This window comes from Canis lupus, chromosome 31 (genome assembly GCF_003254725.2).
Source record: "Canis lupus dingo isolate Sandy chromosome 31, ASM325472v2, whole genome shotgun sequence".
Lineage (NCBI taxonomy): Eukaryota > Metazoa > Chordata > Mammalia > Carnivora > Canidae > Canis > Canis lupus.
In genome coordinates this window covers 17,791,458-17,813,477 of record NC_064273.1, presented here as the reverse complement: position 1 = coordinate 17,813,477, position 22,020 = coordinate 17,791,458, and the positions used below count along the sequence as shown (strand labels likewise).

The 22,020-nt window shown below is 35.3% G+C and overlaps 1 protein-coding gene across 2 annotated transcripts in view; it reads right to left on the bottom strand.

Annotated features, from left to right (window-relative positions):
* The window catches only part of NCAM2 (neural cell adhesion molecule 2), a 515,217-nt gene that overhangs the window by 91,292 nt on the left and 401,905 nt on the right, over positions 1 to 22,020 (bottom strand). For both annotated transcript variants that reach the window (XM_025449670.3, XM_025449671.3), the window contains exons 10-11: positions 15,207 to 15,394; positions 10,140 to 10,236 (exon numbers count right to left, since the gene is read on the bottom strand). In XM_025449670.3, coding sequence (XP_025305455.1) covers positions 10,140 to 10,236; positions 15,207 to 15,394 — 285 coding nt within the window. The remainder of the gene's footprint in view (positions 1 to 10,139; positions 10,237 to 15,206; positions 15,395 to 22,020) is intronic.

Below are 22,020 nucleotides of genomic sequence, written 5' to 3'. Positions count from 1 at the left end.
AAAGGGTTGGGCCTGAGTAAGTAAGTAGATTCAAGGATAACTGTGTGTTTCTTGGCCCAAACAAGTGGAAAGAGACAGTTGCCATTTACTGAGATGGAAAGAATGACAAAAGAAGATATGTAGGGGTGAATATAGGAGATTGGCTTTGGATATCTGGATATCTTAACATTTGCATTGCCTACAGAACACCTAAGTAGAGAGGGAATTAAGCAGTTGGATATAAAAATATAGCATTCAGGGAAAAGATCCAAGCTGAAGATGTATATTAGAGTTACAGGTGGAATACAAGGGGTATTTAAATCCATACAAATGGTGGTATTCTGTATTTGATTGTATATTGACTGTACTGATGCCAATATCATGGTTATAATATCGTACTACAAGTTTGCAAGATGTTACCATTGGCAGAAACTGGGTACAGGGTACATGGATCTCTGTATTATATCTTGCAATTATATGTGAATCTACAACTACCTCAAAATTTAAAAAAAATTAAAAGCAAAAAAATCCATATGAACTTAATGTATCAAGGATGAAAGTTTATATAAAAACAAAGAGATCCAAAAATGGAGTCCTAGTGAATTTTAAGAGGTCAGGGAGATTTATAACAACTAGCAAAAAATATCAAGTAGGGTCCAATGAGGAAGAAGGAAAACCAGAAAAGCATGGTGACATGCTAGCTAAGTTGGGGGCTGGAGAGATTATTCAAGGAGAAAGAAATGATCAACTGGGTAGTATTCTGCTATTAGATCAAGAAGTATGAGGATTGAAAAATGGGCCACTGATTGAGCATGAGCAGCTCAATGGATAGCTTAATAATAGGTTTTATAGAGCAGTAGAGGTAAAAACCTGACTGGAAGATGTGTGCCAGAATAAGAGGAAAGTAATTAGGTACAGAAAATATAATCAATTCTTTTGTGAAGTTTATTTATTAAGGAAGAGTAAGAGGCAGAGAAATTATGTAGTGGCCAGAAGAATTTATAAGGTCAGGATGATTTTTTTAAAGATAAGAATTATTTTTCATTACAGAAATAAAAAGCTTACTTTTTTTCCCCACACTGATACCCTCCAGAACAAAATAAAAGCAATCCATCTGCCTGTTATACACACACACACACACACACACATATACATACATAAAATATATATATATATGCATATAAAATATATATATGTTTATATATACACATTCTTTTTCTATCATCTCCCTTTCTTGAACAAAGGACATTACTTTAAGACGTTTGAGTTTACACTTAGAAATTTTAGGATATTTAGAGAAACATGGAAATTGGCAATTGCCACATACCGGTATCTAGGCCATGTTGAGATCAATGTCTACAATGCTACCAACATAAAAGGATCATGCTGCTTTATAACTAAAAACTCCAAACTTCCCTTGCTATAAACATGATGCAGGAGAATGCAAACATGCTAAAAGTTTCTAAGGACATGCATAATCTGACCATCTCGCTACTTTCCTGTTTGCGTCACCACCACTGATCCCCTCACATAATATGGCCTCCTGTCTCTCATTACTGTACAATTCATGCCATTCCACAGCATGGTACCTTTGATTCTTGCCATTTCTCCCTTTCTTTTCAATGGATCTGTTTCTAGTGTCTTTCAGACTTAACTCAGAAATTGATTCCTGTTTGAAACCTTCCCCAAGAATTCTAAACAGAATTCCATTTTGCATTCCTAAATATTTCACCTACATTTCTATCATCACCCTTTTATTTTGTACTCTTACTTCAATGTAAAGAGTGGGGGCCATATATTACTCATCTTCTGATTCTCAAGATCTAACACAGTACCTGGCACTTATTAGAAACTCATTATACAGGTTTTGAGTGAGTGAACTAAGAAATGATTAAAAATTGATGCAAGCATGAGCTCCTTAAAAATAATATCTAGCTATTCTAATTTCCTTTTTTCAGAGGATCAGGGGAATTACAAAATTAAGTTGATTAAGCCATAAATAATTTCTGACGACACACAAAAATTTGCCTCATAGTTTTTTTTAAAAAAAGAGCAAGATGTAGATTTTTCCAGGCTAGATAATAAAACTGATCATGTAAAAGAAACCTGACTTTATATTCAGCTGAAGAAAGTGTGTTTCTAAATGAACAAACTTGAATCTGCTTTCAAGCTTTATATATAATAAGGGTCCAGAAAAAATATGATTCAGATATAAGGACAAGTAGACTGACTATAATTCCATAAATACAGAATTCTGTTCAATTGATTCAGGTTAGCATATAAGCAGGTTTCTAGTCTCAAAAATGACTTGATAGACTTCTCAATGACTTAGGTGAAAATAGAGATGACCACACTTGATATTTTTGAATTAAGTCAATCCTGGAAAGAGGGCTAAAACATTGAATTTGACAGGGTCTCAGTAGGCTAAAAAGGTGAGCCCAAATGGACAAGATGAGATTTAATAGGGTTAAGTACAGGGTCCTGACTGAGGTTAAAATAAAAATCAATTGTGAAGTACAGCACAGGAGAACTCACTTAAGAGCAGTTTGTGTGAAAAAGATGTAGGAACAAAAGGAAAAACGTGGCAAAATCAAATGAAATTTTGTATCCTTTAATAGAAAAGTAATGACCTCCATATAAGTGAGGTCATTATCACATTATCCAGTTTTACTATGCATTGGTCTACAGTGTCTAGATCTATGTATTTTTTTTCTAGATCTACGTGTTATATCTAAAGAGATATTTAACAAACTGACTTTTACCCAAAGTAATCAATATGAACAACAACTTGGCCATAATAGTAGCTAGCTAATACTTATTGAGTACATGCCCTGTGCTGGTGCTTTGAATTCATTTTTTCACTTAACTTTCACACAATTCTGATCAGGTGGATCTTGGAATGGCTTCTGTGGAGCACTGAAACCCCCTTCAGGACAGAAGCACCCATTCCCCAATGTGTGATATGTTGCCTAACAGCTTACAGCAGAGTCCTTCCCCTAAAAGTGCACAGGAAAAGGTGACTTTATCATAAAAGCACATCACTAATGAAGCAAATGGGAGCTCATTATATTAAGCACTGGGTGTTATTCTGTATGTTGGTAAATTGAACACCAATAAAAAATAAATTTATTAAAAAAAAGAAACAGAAGAGAAGAAGGGGTTACAAAAAAATTCACTATAAAATATATTAACTGACAAAATAAGAAAAAGTTTACAGTTAAGAGTTAAAGATGAAATGAATTAAGAATACTAAAATTATTAATGGAATCATTTGATAATGTTCAAAAGTTAGATTAGGGACGCCTGGGTGGCTCAGTAGTTAAGCACCTGCCTTCAGCTCGAGGAGTGATCCTAGAGTCCCAGGATCGAGTACGATGTTGGGCTTCCCTGCATGGAGCCTGCTTCTCCCTCAGCTTGTGTCTCTGCTTCTCTCTCTCTCTGTGTCTTTCATGAATAAATAAATAAAATATTTTTTTAAAAAAGAAGTCTTTAAAAAGGGGGTGCCTGGGTGGCTTAGTGGTTGAGCATCTGCCTTTGGCTCGGGCTGTGATCTCAGGGTCCTGGGATCAAGTCCCACATTGGGCTCTGAGTGGGGAGCCTGCGTTTCCCTCTGCCTATGTCTCTGCTATTCTCTCTGAGTCTCTCATGAGTAAATAAAAAAATAAATCCTAAAAAAACCCACCTCTCTGTCTCTCTCTTCATTTTTTTAGATCGATTTATTTATTTATTTATTTATTTACTTATTTATTTATTTATGATAGACACAGAGAGAAAGAGAGAGAGGCAGAGACACAGGCAGAGGGAGAAGCAGGCTCCATGCCGGGAGCCTGATGCGGGACTCGATCCCGGGACCCCAGGATCACCCTGGGCCAAAGGCAGGTGCCAAACCACTGAGCCACTCAGGGATCCCCTCTCTCTCTTCATCTAATTGCATTTGTATCTGATATTTTAGTAAAAAGTTAATATAACAAAATTGTTATCAAACACATATGGGAAATACTTGATATTTCCCATTAATTGTAGTTTTCCAAAGACAGGATATAAATCAAAGAGAACTGAAACAATCCTTGCTCCTAAATATGAAGCCAGGGCCTGATAGGAAGATCTTGTTCAAGTTTTTTCTGATTTAATCTAAGCACAGCTAAATAAATTTTATTTTAAAAAATCATTTGACAAATGGATATAAGTTCCTTGATATTAATTGTGAGACTGTAAAAACAAAAATGAAATTAAAATTAGTACTTGGCCCCTTAAGATCACATGTAGGAAACATGACCAGAAAAAAAAAAACAAAATGTTGTTTTCTCACTGACACTTTAATCATTGGAGACCTCGGACTAGCCAGTATTTTATCCTACTTACTATTTAAATCATCATCAGAATAGGTATAAAAATAATTATAATTATTATTATAAATTGTGTTTTTTAATTTCTGAATGTATTTTTCTTCTGTAAAATATGTATAAATAGTATCTCATGTACTTCCATGAGGTACTTTGAGAATTATATTGATGACTACTCAAGATTCAACTTAGTTAATCACTCCTATGCATCTTCTTGCTAGAACTTTATCAAGCTGTTCTTTCCCAGCAAAGATAAAGGAAAATTAAGTTGGAAGCACATGGGTAAAATATCCAGCACATGAATATAAGTGGTGTCGATATGCCAATTTTGATACCCTATTATACCATACACTTCGATATCCTACTAAGTCTATGCCTTGATTGTTAAGAACAGTATTATCATCATATCTATTAAGATATTTTTGAAAAGTGTCTAAATTTTATTTCGAATAACATCTATTTTAGAATAAAATTCTATATTTTAGAATAAAAATTATACCTCCATATTTGAAACACCACGTGTCTGTGAATCAATGAATTATTTAATTATTTAATTATTTAATATGCAAACATTCTTTTCAGTATTTAAAACTATAAGATCATATATGAAGCTATGTATGTACACACAAAAGATTGGATTTTTTTTAAATTTTTTTGTTTAATTTCGGATTTTTTAAAAATCAAGAATGCTACCTATATTCACAAGTTATGTTGCTTTTTTAAGGTAGAGTGTATGCCCAGTGTGGACTCCAATGCAAGGCTTGGACTTGAAACTCATAACCCCAAGATCAAGACCTGAGCTGACTTCAAGAGTCAGACACCAACTGAGCCACCGAGGTGCCCTTACTTCTTTTTTAAAAATATAATTTCATGTTTATAGACAATGTACAAGAATAGTGTGTAGAACCTATCTTTTTTAATCTGAGCCATTTAAAATAAATTGATATGGTGCTAACTTTAGTATTTACTATAACAAAACACTCTCCTACATAAGCTCTATAAAACAAATTACTATCTAATCCAAAGACTGCAATCAAATTTCACCTATCATCCCAGTAATGTCCTTTATAACAAAAGATACAGGCATGGCATTTATTTGTTATTTATCTTTACTGTCCTTTAATACAGAAAGTTCCTTAATCATTCCTTTGTGTGGCTTTGACACTTCGAAGGCTGGTTATTTTGTAGATAGTACCTCAATTTGGGTTTGTATTCTATTTCCTCATACTAGATTCTGGTTATGCATTTCTGGCAGGAATATTACAATTGTTATTCTGTGTTCTTGCTGCCTATTTCTGACAGTGCCCAAGTTTAATTTTCTCATTACTGGTGATGCTAATTTTGATCACTTAATTAAAGTGGGATTTGGTAGGTTTACAAATGTAATGTTGCTATTTTTCCTTTGTAATTAAAAAATAATTTGAAGATAGGCACTTTAAAAGTATTTCCGTTTATTTTTTGGTCATCTAGCTCGCTATTTTTTTTTCAATATACACCTGCATTAGCAACCATTGATGCCCCTCAGGTGAATTCATTTGTATGGTGGCATTTGTTAGAAATGCTTGATTGGGGCAGCCCCGGTGACCCAGCGGTTTAGCGCCTGCCTTTGGCCCAGGGCGCGATCCTGGAGACCCAGGATCGAATCCCACGTCGGGCTCCCAGTGCATGGAGCCTGCTTCTCCCTCTTCCTGTGTGTCCCTGCCTCTCTCTCTCTGTGTCTCTCATGCATAAATGAATGGAATCTTAAAAAAAAAAAAAAAAAAAGAAGAAGAAGAAGAAAATGCTTGATGGGGGAACCTGGGTGGCTCAGTTGGTTAACTGTCTGCCTTCAGCTCAGGTCATGATCCCAGGGTCCAGGTATTGAGCTCCAGTCCAGGGACTGGGCTCTCTAGCTCAGCGAGTAGTCATCTTCTTCTGACACTCCCTACTCAAGTTCTCTCTTGCTATTTCTGTCTCTCTCTAGAGAGAGATAAGATAAATAAAATCTTTAAGAACAACAACAACAAAAAAAACCCCAAAAAACAGTTGATGTTTGTTTTCGACATGTCTTTATTCTTTTTTAAATTTCTTTCCTCCTGGCACAACACATTGTTCCAGGCTTATCTTGTACTCTCTTTGTCCCACTCCTAGAATCAGCCATTGTACAAGAAATCTTGGTTATTTTTAGTGAAAAACAGTATTTAGAAACCAAGATGTGGTTGCCAGAGACATGTAGTGCTTTGCTGTGTGGAAGCTCCCAAGTTCTCCCAGTGGATGGAGCTAGCTCAGCGATATATATATATATATTTTAATTTTAAGTTTTTATTTCAATTTTAGTTAGTTACCACATACGGTAAAATTGGTTTCAGGTGTAGAATTTAGTGGCTCATCACTTACACATACAGAAATTGTTTTCTAAGTAAGATTCCTGACAAAAAGAAGTTCCTTGTAGACATGGCTGAGTAAACACACACACACTCCTTTACTTCTTTTCTCCTTTCTATATCTAGCTACATACATTAAAACCTGATTTCACATCAATAACTCCAATACCCAACCATTACCCTAGGGTCATTCTAATTTGTGTGTCTGTATGCAATTACTGATGTTACTCATAGGCTTGTAGAAATGAATCACCCATCACTGCTCCCACCACTTTATTTGGGCCTCTCCTTACACTGATTAGATTCCAACACTCCTCTCTGAGTTGCTCTTTCTGTCTTGGCACATGCAAATCCTTCTCACTTGCCTAGACTCCAACACCCACACTAGACCACTGGACCCCTCATTAGTCTTTTAACTCTGCTGAGAGTCAGACATCCTATGCTGGGCTGCTTCGCTCCAACCTGCATACAGATGTCTACTTGCTCAGATGTAAGACTTCATTATAAAGGAGGTAAAAAAAAAAAAAAAAGGAAGAAAAGAAAAACGGAAAAGAAAAAGGAAACAAAGATTTTTGAAACAAAGGGAATTTAAAAGGTAGCTTTTTGCTGTATTTTTCACTGAATAGATAGCACATCATTTCATGTTTAATTGTCACTGTTTTAATTTATTGACATTTTGAATCAAAGTAATCTGTTATAAAGTACCATATGCCAAATGATCTGGACCTTTTACTAGGTCAGATAAACTAATGAGATATTGAGCTGTGATACTTACATCTATTTTGAAATATTTAAATTTCTACATAACATTTCTCTTACATTTTATTTAAAATCATATTGCACTTTCATTTTTCAAATTCTTCATTAATTTTGTAAGCATTAAATAAAAAGGTCCATCAAATGAATAATGTTTATAAATGCTGATGTTTAAATGTATGTTTCCCCTCTAAGTCTGTGGGTCTAATTCATTTTTATATCTCTGCTACAATTTCAGTCGAATCTATCTCTTTCTTTTTTTTTTTTTTTTAAGATTTTATTTATTTATTCATGCGAGACACAGAGAGAGAGAGAGGAGAAACACAGGCAGAGGGAGAAGCAGGCTCCAATGTGGGACTTGATCCTGGGACTCCAGGATCACGCCCTGGGCCAAAGGCAGGCACTAAACTGCTGAACCACCCAGGGATCCCCCGAATCTATCTCTCTTTTTTTTTTTTTTAATTTTTATTTATTTATGATAGTCACGCAGAGAGAGAGAGAGAGAGAGAGACAGAGAGAGGCAGAGACACAGGCAGAGGCAGAAGCAGGCTCCATGCAGGGAGCCCGATGTGGGACTCGATCCCGGGTCTCCAGGATTGCGCCCTGGGCCAAAGGCAGGCGCCAAACCGCTGCGCCACCCAGGGATCCCCCCGAATCTATCTCTTTCTGAAACAAATATTCAGTATGTATTTGTCACAAAATTTTGAAATATTAGGAAAGTTGCATATTTAAGAAATATTTCCAATAACATTTTAGCTCTTCGCTTGAGTGAACATATTCTATTTTTTTTTTTATGGTTAGGCTGAGGGAAACTCATTAAGTTAATATCTTAATTAGAAGGATACATATCAAATATATTTTTCAATAAAAAATGTTACCATAAGAAATGTGAGATATGAAAATGTACAGGCATTAAATATTTCTTGAGAATTTAATAAGATATTAAAATCTCATGAATATAATGTTCTATTTTTCATTTTTCTGGAATTACAAGCACTTAAAAATTTAAAAAACATATCTTGTCATTAATAAGTTTACCTAATAGATCCAAACGTATATGATTTGTAAGAAAACAATGTAAAATGGTATATCAATGTTAATTAATTGTATATACATATATTGATCACATTTATAGCTATATTTATAAAAAAGTTCATACTAACTACAAGAAAATTTGCCTAATTTTAGAGGCTTGGAATTAATGTAAGGAGTAAATGCTTCTGATCAGTACAGATGATGCTCACTTCAATTCATTATCAGTGAATTTTGATATGACTTAGCACATTTAATTTTCCTACAATTAATGCTTGTGTAATGGTTTATTCATATATCTAAATGTTGATAGTCTATTTCCTATGATTTTCATTGAGATCAATTTTCTAATGATGTCATGGTAGGCAATAAATACTTGTTTATTTCCTTTCTTCCTTAATCCTTTTCTCCCTCTTTTCTCCCTAAATTAAATTCCCTTTCATCTCAATATTTTCCTTACCCCCCTTCTTCCCTAAAGCACTTCACACAATCCCTTCTCTCCCTTCTCCTTCGTGTAGAAAAACCCGAATTGGAGATAAGCAGATTTCAGTCACATAATAATTTTAGTATTACTTGCTTTGTAAACTTTTAAATTTCTCGTTTGGTCTTTCAAACTAATGATGTGACTTTACATATCAATAGAAGGAAACATATTTCTTAATCAAGTTAATAGTTATATACTAGAACACTAATAAAACATTCTAAAAATTTTCATGGAAGCTACTTATTCTATTAAAACAGAACATTACAATAATTTTCTGATATTTCTCTAACTAGCCCTAAAGACAATAAATCATGTTTTTGTATCTTCTGAGCTATGTAAATATACTGCTATGTATATTTTCAGACTTCCAATCAGTCTTGTAAAACATAATGCAAATTCTATAAATATATATGTGTGCCTTATATATAACTTATTTATATTAATAAAAACATAACTAGTTTCTAGTTAAAATAAGTTGTATCTACAAGTTATGATCTCTATATCTTTAAGCTCTTGAGGAAGAACTAGAATGTTTTCATGCACAAAATGCAATAGTTTTCAGTGAATGTTATGTAAGCTCCAAATTTTCTTGAAAATAAGATTATTTGTACTTTCAAGTTTAAGATTTTAAAATAGATTAATTTTAGTGTATTTTCTTTCAAGAGGTCTTTTAAATTTTTTGATAGGATTCTTACTTAACATAAAATATAATTTGCTTTCTTTTTTTTTAATTTTTAATTTTTTATTTATAATAGTCACAGAGAGAGAGAGAGAGAGAGAGGCAGAGACATAGGCAGAGGGAGAAGCAGGCTCCATGCACCGGGAGCCGGACGTGGGATTCGATGCCGGGTCTCCAGGATCGCGCCCTGGGCCAAAGGCAGGCGCCAAATCCCTGCGCCACCCAGGGATCCCTATAATTTGCTTTCTTAAGATATATCTTTCCTATTTCTTTCGTAGATAGCTCACTTGTAAAGTTGGGGGATTAGAATCAGGGTTTAAAATCAATCTTGATTTGTAAAAGTGTTCTAAGTCCTCACTATCTGTCAGATGCAACTATTCCTAATTTTTAAGCACTGGCCCATTCATCCTAATTATAACATGTATTATGACCTAAAAAAATGTAAAGCTATTTGCTTATAAAAATATTTTATGAGATCTCAGAAATTATTGTGCTATACTTACCAGCCAAAGCAAGAATATATTCTTGAAATCTTGTTCCTATACGGTTAGTGGCTGTGCAATTATATCGTCCAAAGTCATTGTCAGATGTAGGTGCTATCTAAAATATTAATAATAATAAAAGTTTAACAATTTTGAAACAGTATCATGGCAGTATTAAAATAGACTCTAATATGACTACCAACTTCACACATGTTCAATTATTCACAATGCCTTGCCATAACTCCTTTTTTCTGTATTTAGTAAGCATCACAACCTTTTAAGATGTAAGAAATGGACCCATATTTCCACAGGACTAGATGAAACATAGGTTAACCAATAATTTAGTCAGTAGACAATGCCACAATTTGATTACATCTATTCAAAAGAAAAAATCATTAGATATTTATGCATGTAAACCTCTGAAAGTAGAACACAGTTTGAAAAAAATATATATTCTGCAACTGCTGCCGACATGAACTTGAAAACAGAACACTATACCAAAAGCAATGTTAATTAACCCTCTGGTTTTTTTGTTTTGTTTTTGTTTTGTTTTTAGCGTGAAGTCAAGCAGATTTAAAGTTCAAGAAAGCCAGGAAATGCATCAGTTTTCTTTCCCTCTCATGACTTTATTGATTGTGAAATATTAATGAAGGATGAAGACTCATTCTAAAATCAATCAATCAATCAATCAATCAATCAATCTTTCCAGGAAGTATTTTGGAAGAAAATGTCACCCTTGTGTAGCAATCCTTGCAGACAGGCACATTATATGGATAGCTAATAACAGTATCTTGCCTCCATTTCTGTTCAATTTGTATCATTCTCTTTCAGTTTAGGTGGAAAATAGCTGACCTCAGTCCTCACACATTTGAAATCCATAATTAAGTTAACCTTCCAGGAATCTATTGCTGAACATTGTGACCAACCCTGTAATTCAAATGTACCGAAATTTTGAAGTATCAATTCAGAAAAGAGATCTGATGATAGTAATAGATATAATTTTCAATCCCAGTAACTGTTATTAAGAGAGAATATGCTTACAACAAGAGTTGCTGTTAATTTCAACTCTATCCCAAAAGGGGGAAAATGATTTTGTGGTAATGGGAGGCTATTAACTAAAAGTGTAATTTTGAGGTCCATTGAAGATGGTGATTCTGAAAAAAGTACAAAAAAGCTGTGTCATTCATTCTCTGGTTAGCTGTCTATCTAGGAATAGATCATAAGTTTTAAGGATTAGAAGCTTTAATCATTCTTATGTAAGTACTCCTGAGTGATTAAAACATTCATTTTTCTTACATTCAGCTTTTAATATACCAGGCTAATTTAACTTGAAAATAACTTTACCAGAGAGAAAGGAATCTGCCAAAAATTTTTCTACAATTTACAGGCATAGGGGGGTTATTTGTATAGTCCACAGGGAATAATGTATGCTGTACTGATAAAATGTAGACAGGATGGCCATGACAGAGAATCAGGAATATTGTGCAGCCCCTCAGTATTAAAAAAGTAATTCAAATATAGCTAGTTTAATTGGAACAACTTTTAAAAGGCTCAATTCAGGGTTTTTTCATTTGATTGTTTTGTCTTCTGTTCCCAGGAGTTCACTAATCAAAAGATAAAAGTTTTACAGTTTTATCTGAAATAACTTCTTTATCATGTATGATTAACAAATACAGAAAACACCTCTAATAGCACAGAGTATTAAAAAAAAAAAAAAAACAAGCCCAAAGGCCTAGATATAATTTGATCAAATCATGTGCTCTGCAGCCTATCTGATGTGTTCTAGGAAAACAGTATGAATGCAACGCCCAGTAGTGGCTTTACACCCAATCCCAGCACAATTAAATGATAGTTAATTTTGTCAAAAATGAAATATTATACAACAAACATATAAGGCATTAATTTAAACATATTTAAATGTTTAAAATATATCAGGAATTGCTGATATTTATCCAGGAAGTGGTAGGAATATCTACATATGGTTCAATTTTTTCACACTTTAATATTCAGTTAACAATTCAAGTTTACCTAAGATACTGGGCTTTCATAGTATATAATAAATCAGATATAGTTTGATATAGTTTTTAACATCAAAATATGAGCTGGGAGTACAGTGTTAATAAAGGAGCTCACTGTTCTTTCTCCTAAATCTGCAAAAATTTGATTTCCTCTTTCTTTGTGTTCCATGGTGAGAAAATCACATATTTAATAGTTAGCATTTTACTTAGGGCAAAGAACAGCAATATAAATGATCAAAAGCACAATATTATTCCAATCAACCTATTACAAAATTCCTACAACAAATTTTTTCCCATATATTAAAATGTTGACTTATTACCTGAGAAAGTGCTCAGGGAAAAAAAATGGATGACCTTTACAGATAGATGATTTTATTGACACTAATCCAAAGATTTATAGATTACTTTTTATGTTTAAGAATTCATAAATTTGAAAGACTTAATATATATATTTACTCAATGAAAAACTTTAAAAAATCAATTCAAGAAATCTGTTATTGATCAACTTGTTATCAGTTGCAAATTTAATATTGTATTAAATGTATAAAATATTCTTAAGAATTACCAGTTACGTGACTATTATGAGTACTAACAAAAAATAACACTGCACTATCCTAAGCAACGATGTATGCTATTAATTCAAATTAGTAATGCTTATCTTTGCTTTTTCATTTTTGTAGTTATTATTTTGTTTTTAAGTTGTATTAGCTACCCTCTAGTTATTTATTCAAGATTTTAATTTTGTTTTAAAAAATAGTATATACATAAAAGTATATGTTCAAGGTCAATGCTTTAATCAACAGATCATGTGGTACGTATAAACAAAAATTGCTTCGTTTTCACTTTTGGGTGGGGAGGAATGCTATTTAAGCAGAAAAGTAAATAAAATGAGAGCTTTATATGAATACAATTTTTAAATATAAAAAAATTAAAATATTTAAATGTCAGATTTATAACATGTTGCTTGACATTGACTATGAAGAATTATGAGCTATCCTAGAAACTGAAAAGTGGTAAAATGAACCAAAAGCAGAAATCACAGATTAGTCTGCTATTTAAACATGAACTTATACTGATCTGCTATGGAATAAATTGTGTCACCCAACAAAAGTCATATGTTGAAATCCTAACCGCTTAAGGTTATTTGGAAATATGGTCTTTAAAGGAAGTAACTGAGGTTAAAAGAAATCATAAAAATGGGCCCTGATGTCCTTATAAGATAACAAGACACCAGACCTCTTTCTTTACGTGCACAGAGGGAAGGCCATGTGAGTACATGGTTAGAAGGCATATCTACAACCCAAGGACAGGAGTTTCACCAAAAGCCAATCCTCTGGCATCTTTATCTGGACTTCTAGCCTACAGAAATATGCAGGAGGGAGAAAGTTATTTTGTTTAAGCTACCCCACCTGTGGTATTCATTACAGCAGCCCAAACACAATAACACAGTGTCCAGAACTAAAGTTAAACCTAACCTGTTTTTAAATTTGGGTGAGTTAAATCTACCCAAATGTCTGTAAAATTGACCTTTGTGTCAACTCACCCAGTTAATTTTAATAAAGTTACAAAGAAGCCAATTTAAATCAAAACAGATATAGACACCACCCACCCCAAGGTGTCTAAATCCTCTGGGATGGGTGGTGTGCACAGATGTTTGTCTTACTAATATTTTATAATATGTGTATTTGTTGGGCATATATATAAGTAATAGTCAAAGCCTCTCTTCCCTAGGCCTCGAATATCGAATGTAAAACAATAGCTCTTTTTACAGTCTAGCCTTTTATCTTTTTGGCTATATTAATAAATAAATAAAATGCAAAATTAAAAAAAAAAGAAACAGATTAAGCAATTGCCTAATTAGCAAAGAGTCAGTTACCCAAATATTTGGGGGAAGTGCTAGCTAATTCCTTCCATTAACCAACATTTTATGAAGTCCTATTACCAGATAAAAGAGTTAATGTGGCACCAATTAGAATACCTTTAAGTTAATGAATTAGGAGTATCAGATGTTATTTTAAAACATGCATATATTAAATGTCTATAAATTGAATCACAAGGAAAAACACAGTATCCTTTTAGTGAAACAAAACACAGTATACTTTCAGTGAAAGAAGGCTATCCAAGGAAGATTCCAATTGTACCGAAAGCATGATAAATTAGAAGGGTTCATGATTGTGACCATGGACACACAAACTTTGTGAATTGCCACACACACACACAATCTACAATTAATAAATAAAAGGCATTGTATTCGAACAGAATTTAAATGCCAGGCACTTGACAGCATAAAGACAATTATCTAAAAAAATAAACAAACAAACAAACAAAAGACAATTATCTACAATCTTAATTTAAATGTAAATATAAAATAATATAATATAAAATGAAGTGAGGGGTGCCTGGGTGGTTCAGTCGGTGAAGCACCTGCTTTCAGCTAAAGTCATGATCCCAGGTCCTGGGATCGAGGCTCACATCAGGGCTCCCTACTCAGGGGGAGGCTGCCCTTCTCTCTCTCTCTTTCTCTCTCTCTCTCTCCCTCCCCATCATTCATTCTCCCTCTCAAATAAATAAACAAAATCTTTAAAAAATTAAAAAAATAAGGCACTGAAAAAGTAAATCTGGTTTATTTAGAAAGTTCTAAGTATGTACCCAGCAAGAAGTTACATATGCCAGTCTTAGAAGGCATGGTCTCAGAATCAATAGCTAGTATCAACACTGAAATTGAACTACTGGCCCTTAATAAATGACGAATTACTCATTCTCTCACCCTATTTTGTCCTGATATAATTTTTTTCCAAAAATAAATTTATGATAAATAATGGCTTTTGCTATACACTCATATTTCTATATAAGTAAATAGTGAGATATTAATCATTAATGGGCCATGGTCCAAACACATAAAATTTCCCTTTTAAGTAAATACACAAGAAAGATATCTAATGAGATTTGTATGTGTATAGATATTATATATTTGTTATATAAATATATTTATATTAACATATTTATATATATTCTAAAATAGCAGATAACTCCTAAAATAATACAACTTATTCATATGTACAAGACTTACCTCTAATATCATCTTTCTCCCTGCACTGTATGTCTTTAAATTAGTGGTGTTTTTAGCTGGCAGGACTAATTTCTCTCTTCTCCAATGGACTGATGCTGGTGGATTAGATTTCACATCACAGCTTATATTGATAGGGTTTCCTTCCCAAGAGTAATAAATTGTTTGGTTTGATATAAACTTGGGAGCATCTGTAAAGCAAAATAACATAACATTTATAGACCTTTTCTTTAAGATAATCACTTAATTAGTATAAACAATAGTAATTACTACTTGACTACAAAAAGAAGCTGCAACAATTCTAATTTCATATATTTATTAATACACGACATTGGAATTCATGATAATATGTCATTTGACTGTCTCATCAAATAATTTTAAAATTAATATAGAAATATTCAAAGTTGGCCAATTGTTAAAATATGAAACATTAGTGCCCAGACAAAAAATTATCAATCCAGTTAATTAATGGCTATCTATATATGTGAAATCTGTTTGTGAAACAAACCTCATTATAAAGTGTAAGTTCAGGATAACAAAATCAGTGGTCTTGTGTCATTTTTAAATATTGTCTTACTCATATAATTTCTTCTTTCAGATATTTTGAAACATATAAAATCTAATTTTAAATGTTAATATCACAATTAAGAAATAGTTTTTTCCTGAAATATCATTTCCAGTTTTAATTAAACCAGAAATGATTTAATTTAATCCACAAAGTTGATTTGAAAATTAACCAATCCCTATGAAGCTCTGTCAATTCTCAGGATCCTACGTCAGACCTCTATATAAAAATAGTTTAAGAGAAAAATACAATATTATTATATTATTTTATTGAAATAACCTAATTGTGAAGACACACAAATGTAGTTTTTAGTCCTGTTCCAATCTAGAACTATGATGTAGCACAAATGCCAATCAATTATAACTTCTTCTAGTCTCAATATTTTGGCTATATTATTATTTGAAAGAATTCACCTTTAAAATTTTTGCATAAAAGCAAAATCCTATATTAAGCGGTAGATAAAATGTTGCTGGTATTTATACTATTATTGTTATTAACCTTAAAAACTTTGTATCACTTCGTAAATTATCAATTTCAGTAATCTAACTTAAATGTTTTGTTTTACTACCCCTAATTACTTAAAACTGAGCTAAAGTAATTTTGTTGTACCAAAGGATTTTATGTAAGATACAAAAGAATCTGTATACAGATTATAATCTGTAGTACAAATGCACAAGTGATTTAAAAATTCTTGTCCTTTTTTTAGTGTATGTTTGTTATGCCAGTCTCACAGAGGAGTATGAAATATTAATTGAATGTTTTCTATGTAAGACAGTAAGATTATATATTTTATTCTATTTTATCTTTTCAATAATCTTGTGTGGAAGATGTCATCCTGTTGTAAGCATGAAGGATCTGGAGTAAGAGCTGTCAAGCTATCCTAGCACGAAGTTGTAGGTCTGGGATGTGAATTTAGGGTGATTTTAACCAGAGACCATTCATTCTATATCTATTCGCCCCAGGAACAAAATTATATTATTCACTGCTAGCAACATTTTGGTGATGTGGATCCCATCATACATTATTGAAGTGAGTACAATTTGAACAATTCCTCAGAAGATAAAGAATCTTAAAAAGCCTTATAATTTTGATTCTGCAATCCAGTCTTAGGTATCTCTCCAGAAAAATACATAGAAGTATCTAAAGTTTATACACAGGACTTTTAATGCATTGTTATCTTAACAAAACTCAAAAACAGCTTACTGTCCCTCCAAAGAGAATTGTGTAGCTATGTAGTAACACATCTTGGCACTCAGGTATGCTGAATATTACATAAAGGTATCTTCTGTGATTATCCTTCAGCTTGTAATGTGCCCGTCCTTCCTTCACCTGGCTGCTTTCAAAACTAACCTCCATACTACCTAAACACAGCCTTTCCATGACTTTCTATTGTGAGTGAGCTTCTGTACTTGGTGCTCCCACAGATTTTGTGTGTTCTCTTAGCCCAGTAATAGGAAGTGAGAGGATCTACATCACTGTTTCTCCACCAAATGATTTGAATCTTAGGAGCTAAGATATGTCTTGGTCACAATTATATACCTGATAGCTTACATAGTGTAAGATGGTGACTTGGTTCTCAAACACTGTATATCAAATTTACTTGAAATTAAGCCATCGATGAGTTTTCAATTCAACAGTTCACATATATTGAACAGAAGGTATTTTCAAGGAGAATAGAAAACAAAACAAAACAAAACAAAAACAAAAACTTTTTCAAGGTCTGGGAAGATTAAGTGAAAAATCTAAGGATGTGTAACTAATTAGGGGTGCAGTTGTAAGAGAAACCAAAGTTCCTGATATTCAGAGTCAAAAGCTTAGGTTATATCTATATCTTTATCTCTAGCTCTATCTATAAAACATTTTATTACACTTACTAAATATGAAATATAATCTCTTTAATATTATAATATTCTAAGGAAAGGTTTATGGGTAATTTATTTGCATATAAATATAGCTCAGTATGAAAATCATACATGCTAGCGGAACTATTAATAGCTGACTCACAGTCTACTCTGTCCACGATGTGGCATCTGTGTGAATATGTATTATGTTATTATAATTTAACCATAAACTTAGGGCAAGATTTGATTTTTCTATAAAAGCAAGCAATTGCTGCTAATTGTTTGCCTGATGATCTCAGTAGGAATTTAATTTGGAATCACTGATGTTGAATGCAAACATGCTTACAGGCAGTACATGCTATTCTGAAAGCCACATTAAAAAAAATATATTTGTGGTGTGAGGCAAGAAAATATTGATAATTTCCATCCACAATTAAACACAAAGTAAATTTCTATATGTTATATGCTTTGTAGATATCAAACCAGATACTGTAGCAAGGCACCAATATTCACTGGCACAAGATTGGCATGTTAATAAAATCCAACAATTAGTGCTGGGTCACTGTTTGAAGAAGGATGTGACTTTGGCACAGGCAGCATGTGAAAACTTCAGGCTAGAAACAAGTAGCCATATTTCATGTTGATAAATCAAATATAGTAATTTTCAGAGAATCGGCCTTTTTAAGAAGTAGGCCTTTCCCATCATGAAAAGCTTCAAATATTGTGCAGAGGAAATAAACTTGAGCAGTTAACAAAACAGCAGGGGGAAGGAAGAGGAGTAAAGAATATGGCATAAACAGAACACAAAGTAGTGGAAACTTCTCCCAAGGCATTATATGTCCTCCAAATCCTATTCAAGTCCAAAATAAATAATTCTAAAAAATTCAATGAGCAGAAATCACTTTATTGGAAGAACGTTTTATCTGAGCAAAGTAGAGAAAAAAGTCAGTGAAATCAATATAGTGACAAGATGAAATATTTCATTCATGGCATGGAAAAGTAGAGGCGTCCCTTAGAAACCTTCTGGTAACAATGAGAAGCAAGGAAAATGGCAACAATGCCCTCCTTGACAAAACTTTCGTCAGGCTTCTATAAGTCTTTCTATAGGGATGTGGCTTTGTGATTAGGTCCTGCCCTGCTCTGCTTCTTCCTTTAGTGAAGAATCCTGCTAAGTCTGTTTAGTGGGAATCGTTCAAGCATTGATATCTGAATATCTTTGAAATCTGATCAAGTTCCTTCTTACTCACCCTTAAAGCCCATGACCCAGGCCTGCCTTTCGTGAGAATTCTAGCATGCGAGTTTAGCGAGAATCACATTACAGCTGAAATTGAATAAAGTTTCTGTTAGTCATTTTCCATCCACTGACTTCTGTCATTCTGCTCCTTGGCTATAAATCCTCACTTGTCTTTATTGTATTTGGAGTTGAGTTCAATCTCTCTCTCCTATTGCAACAGTCTTGACCCCCATTCCAATAAAGTCTTCCTTACTATTTTTAAGTGTCAGTATAATTTCTCTTTGACAAAAGATAGAGTACCCCCCCCAAAAAAGGTAATTAAAGAAAAACTTATTTCCTTTTAAGAGGAAAGAAAACAAGAACAATAACAACAACAAAGATCTCAAGCAAATATGGCAGCGTTAAGAACTACTTAATTTTTGGTCACAATTATATATCAGATAGCTTACATAGTTTAAGATGCTGACTTGGTTGTCAAAATACAAAATATCTCCTATATTTTGTGTAATTGAAGTTGTTAGAATTAGACAATTTTTAAAAATCAATCACACAATAAAGAAATTTACCTCAGGGCAAGGAGAGGCAAGGTGGCGGAAGAGTAGGGTCCCCAAGTCACCTGTCCCCACCAAATTACCTAGATAACCTTCAAATTATCCTGAAAATCTATGAATTCGGCCTGAGAATTAGAGAGAGACCAGCTGGAACGCTACAGTGAGAAGAGTTCGCGCTTCTATCAAGGTAGGAAGACGGGGAAAAAGAAATAAAGGAACAAAGGCCTCCGAGGGGGAGGGGCCCGCGAGGAGCCGGGCTGAGGCCGGGGCGAGTGTCCCCAGGACAGGAGAGCCCCGTCCCGGAGGAGCAGGAGCTGCACCGACCTTCCCGGGCGGAAAGGGGCTCGCGGGGAGGTGGAGCAGGACCCGGGAGGGCGGGGATGCCCTCGGGCTCCCTGGGACACTAACAGACACCTGCGCCCCGGGAGAGTGCGCCGAGCTCCCTAAGGGCTGCAGCGCGCATGGGGGACCCGGAGCAGCTCGGGGGGCTCGGGGGTGGCTCCGCGGAGGGGGCTGCGGGGCGGGAGCGGCTCGGGGGGCTCGGGGGCGGCTCCGCGGAGGGGGCTGCGGGGCGGGAGCAGCTGGGGGGGCTCGGGCAGAGAAAGAGGCTCCGTGCGGAGGGGGCTGTGCGGTTCCAGGAGCAGCTCGGGGGGGCTCGGGGCGGCTCCACGTAGGGGGCTGCGGGGCGGGAGCAGCTCGGGGGGGGGGCGGGGGCTCAGCGGCGGGAGCGAGAATCCAACAGCGCAGGCCCCGGAGCACAGGGCGCAGGGACACAGCCCAGGACCCGGCCTCCCCCGGGACAGGCAGAGGCCGGGAGGGCCCAGGACAGCGAGGACGCTCCTGCCCCAGCTGAGCAGATCAGCGGCCCCGCCCGGAGCCTCCAGGCCCTGCAGACGGAGAGCTCCGGAGCTACTGCGGGAGCTGACTCCAGGGCTGCAGAGCTGGCCCCGCCACTGCGGTGGTTCCTCCTGGGGCCTCACGGGGTGAAAAACCCCCACTGAGCCCTGCACCAGGCAGGGGCAGAGCAGCTCCCCCAAGTGCTCACACCTGGAAATCAGCACAACAGGCCTCTCCCCCAGAAGACCAGCTAGACGGACAAGTTCCAGGGGAAGCCAAGGGACTTACAGTACACAGAATCAGAAGATACTCCCCCCGTGGTTCATTTTTCTTTCTTTCTTTTTTGTTGTTTTGTTGTGTTTTGTTTTGTTTTGTTTTGCTTTTTCATTTGTTTCCTTCCCCCACCCCTTTTTTTTCCGTTCTTTCTCTTTTTCTTTTTTTTTCTCTTTCTCTTTTCTTTCCCTCTTTCTCTTCTCTCTTTTTCTCCCTTTCCCAATACAACTTGCTTTTGGCCACTCTGCACTGAGCAAAATGACTAGAAGGAAAACCTCACCTCAAAAGAAAGAATCAGAAACAGTCCTCTCTCCCACAGAGTTACAAATCTGGATTACAATTCAATGTCAGAAAACCAATTCAGAAGCACTATTATACAGCTACTGGTGGCTCTAGGAAAAAGCATAAAGGACTCAAGAGACTTCATGACTGCAGAATTTAGAGCTAATCAGGCAGAAATTAAAAATCAATTGAATGAGATGCAATCCAAACTAGAAGTCCTAAGGACGAGGGTTAACGAGGTGGAAGAATGAGTGAGTGACATAGAAGACAAGTTGATAGCAAAGAGGGAAACTGAGGAAAAAAGAGACAAACAATTAAAAGACCATGAAGATAGATTAAGGGAAATAAACGACAGCCTGAGGAAGAAAAACCTACGTTTAATTGGGGTTCCCGAGGGCGCCCAGAGGGCCAGAATATGTATTTGAACAAATCATAGCTGAAAACTTTCCTAATCTGGGAAGGGAAACAGGCATTCAGATCCAGGAAATAGAGAGATCCCCCCCCTAAAATCAATAAAAACCGTTCAACACCTCGACATTTAATAGTGAGGCTTGCAAATTCCAAAGATCAAGAGAAGATCCTTAAAGCAGCAAGAGACAAGAAATCCCTGACTTTTATGGGGAGGAGTATTAGGGTAACAGCAGACCTCTCCACAGAGACCTGGCAGGCCAGAAAGGGCTGGCAGGATATATTCAGGGTCCTAAATGAGAAGAACATGAAGCCAAGAATACTCTATCCAGCAAGGCTCTAATTCAGAATAGAAAGAAAGATAAAGAGCTTCCAAGATAGGCAGAAACTGAAAGAATATGTGACCTCCAAACCAGCTCTGCAAGAAATTTTAAGGGGAACTCTTAAAATTCCCCTCTAAGAAGAAGTTCAGTGGAACAATCCACAAAAACAAGGACTGAATAGATATCATGATGACACTAAACTCATATCTCTCAATAGTAACTCTAAACGTGAACGGGCTTAATGACCCCATCAAAAGGCGCAGGGTTTCAGACTGGATAAAAAAGCAGGACCCATCTATTTGCTGTCTACAAGAGACTCATTTTAGACAGAAGGACACCTACAGCCTGAAAATAAAAGGTTGGAGAACCATTTACCATTCAAATGGTCCTCAAAAGAAAGCAGGGGTAGCCATCCTTATATCAGATAAACTAAAATTTACCCCGATCCAACAAGAGGACTTAACAATCCTCAATATATATGCCCCGAATGTGGGAGCTGCCAA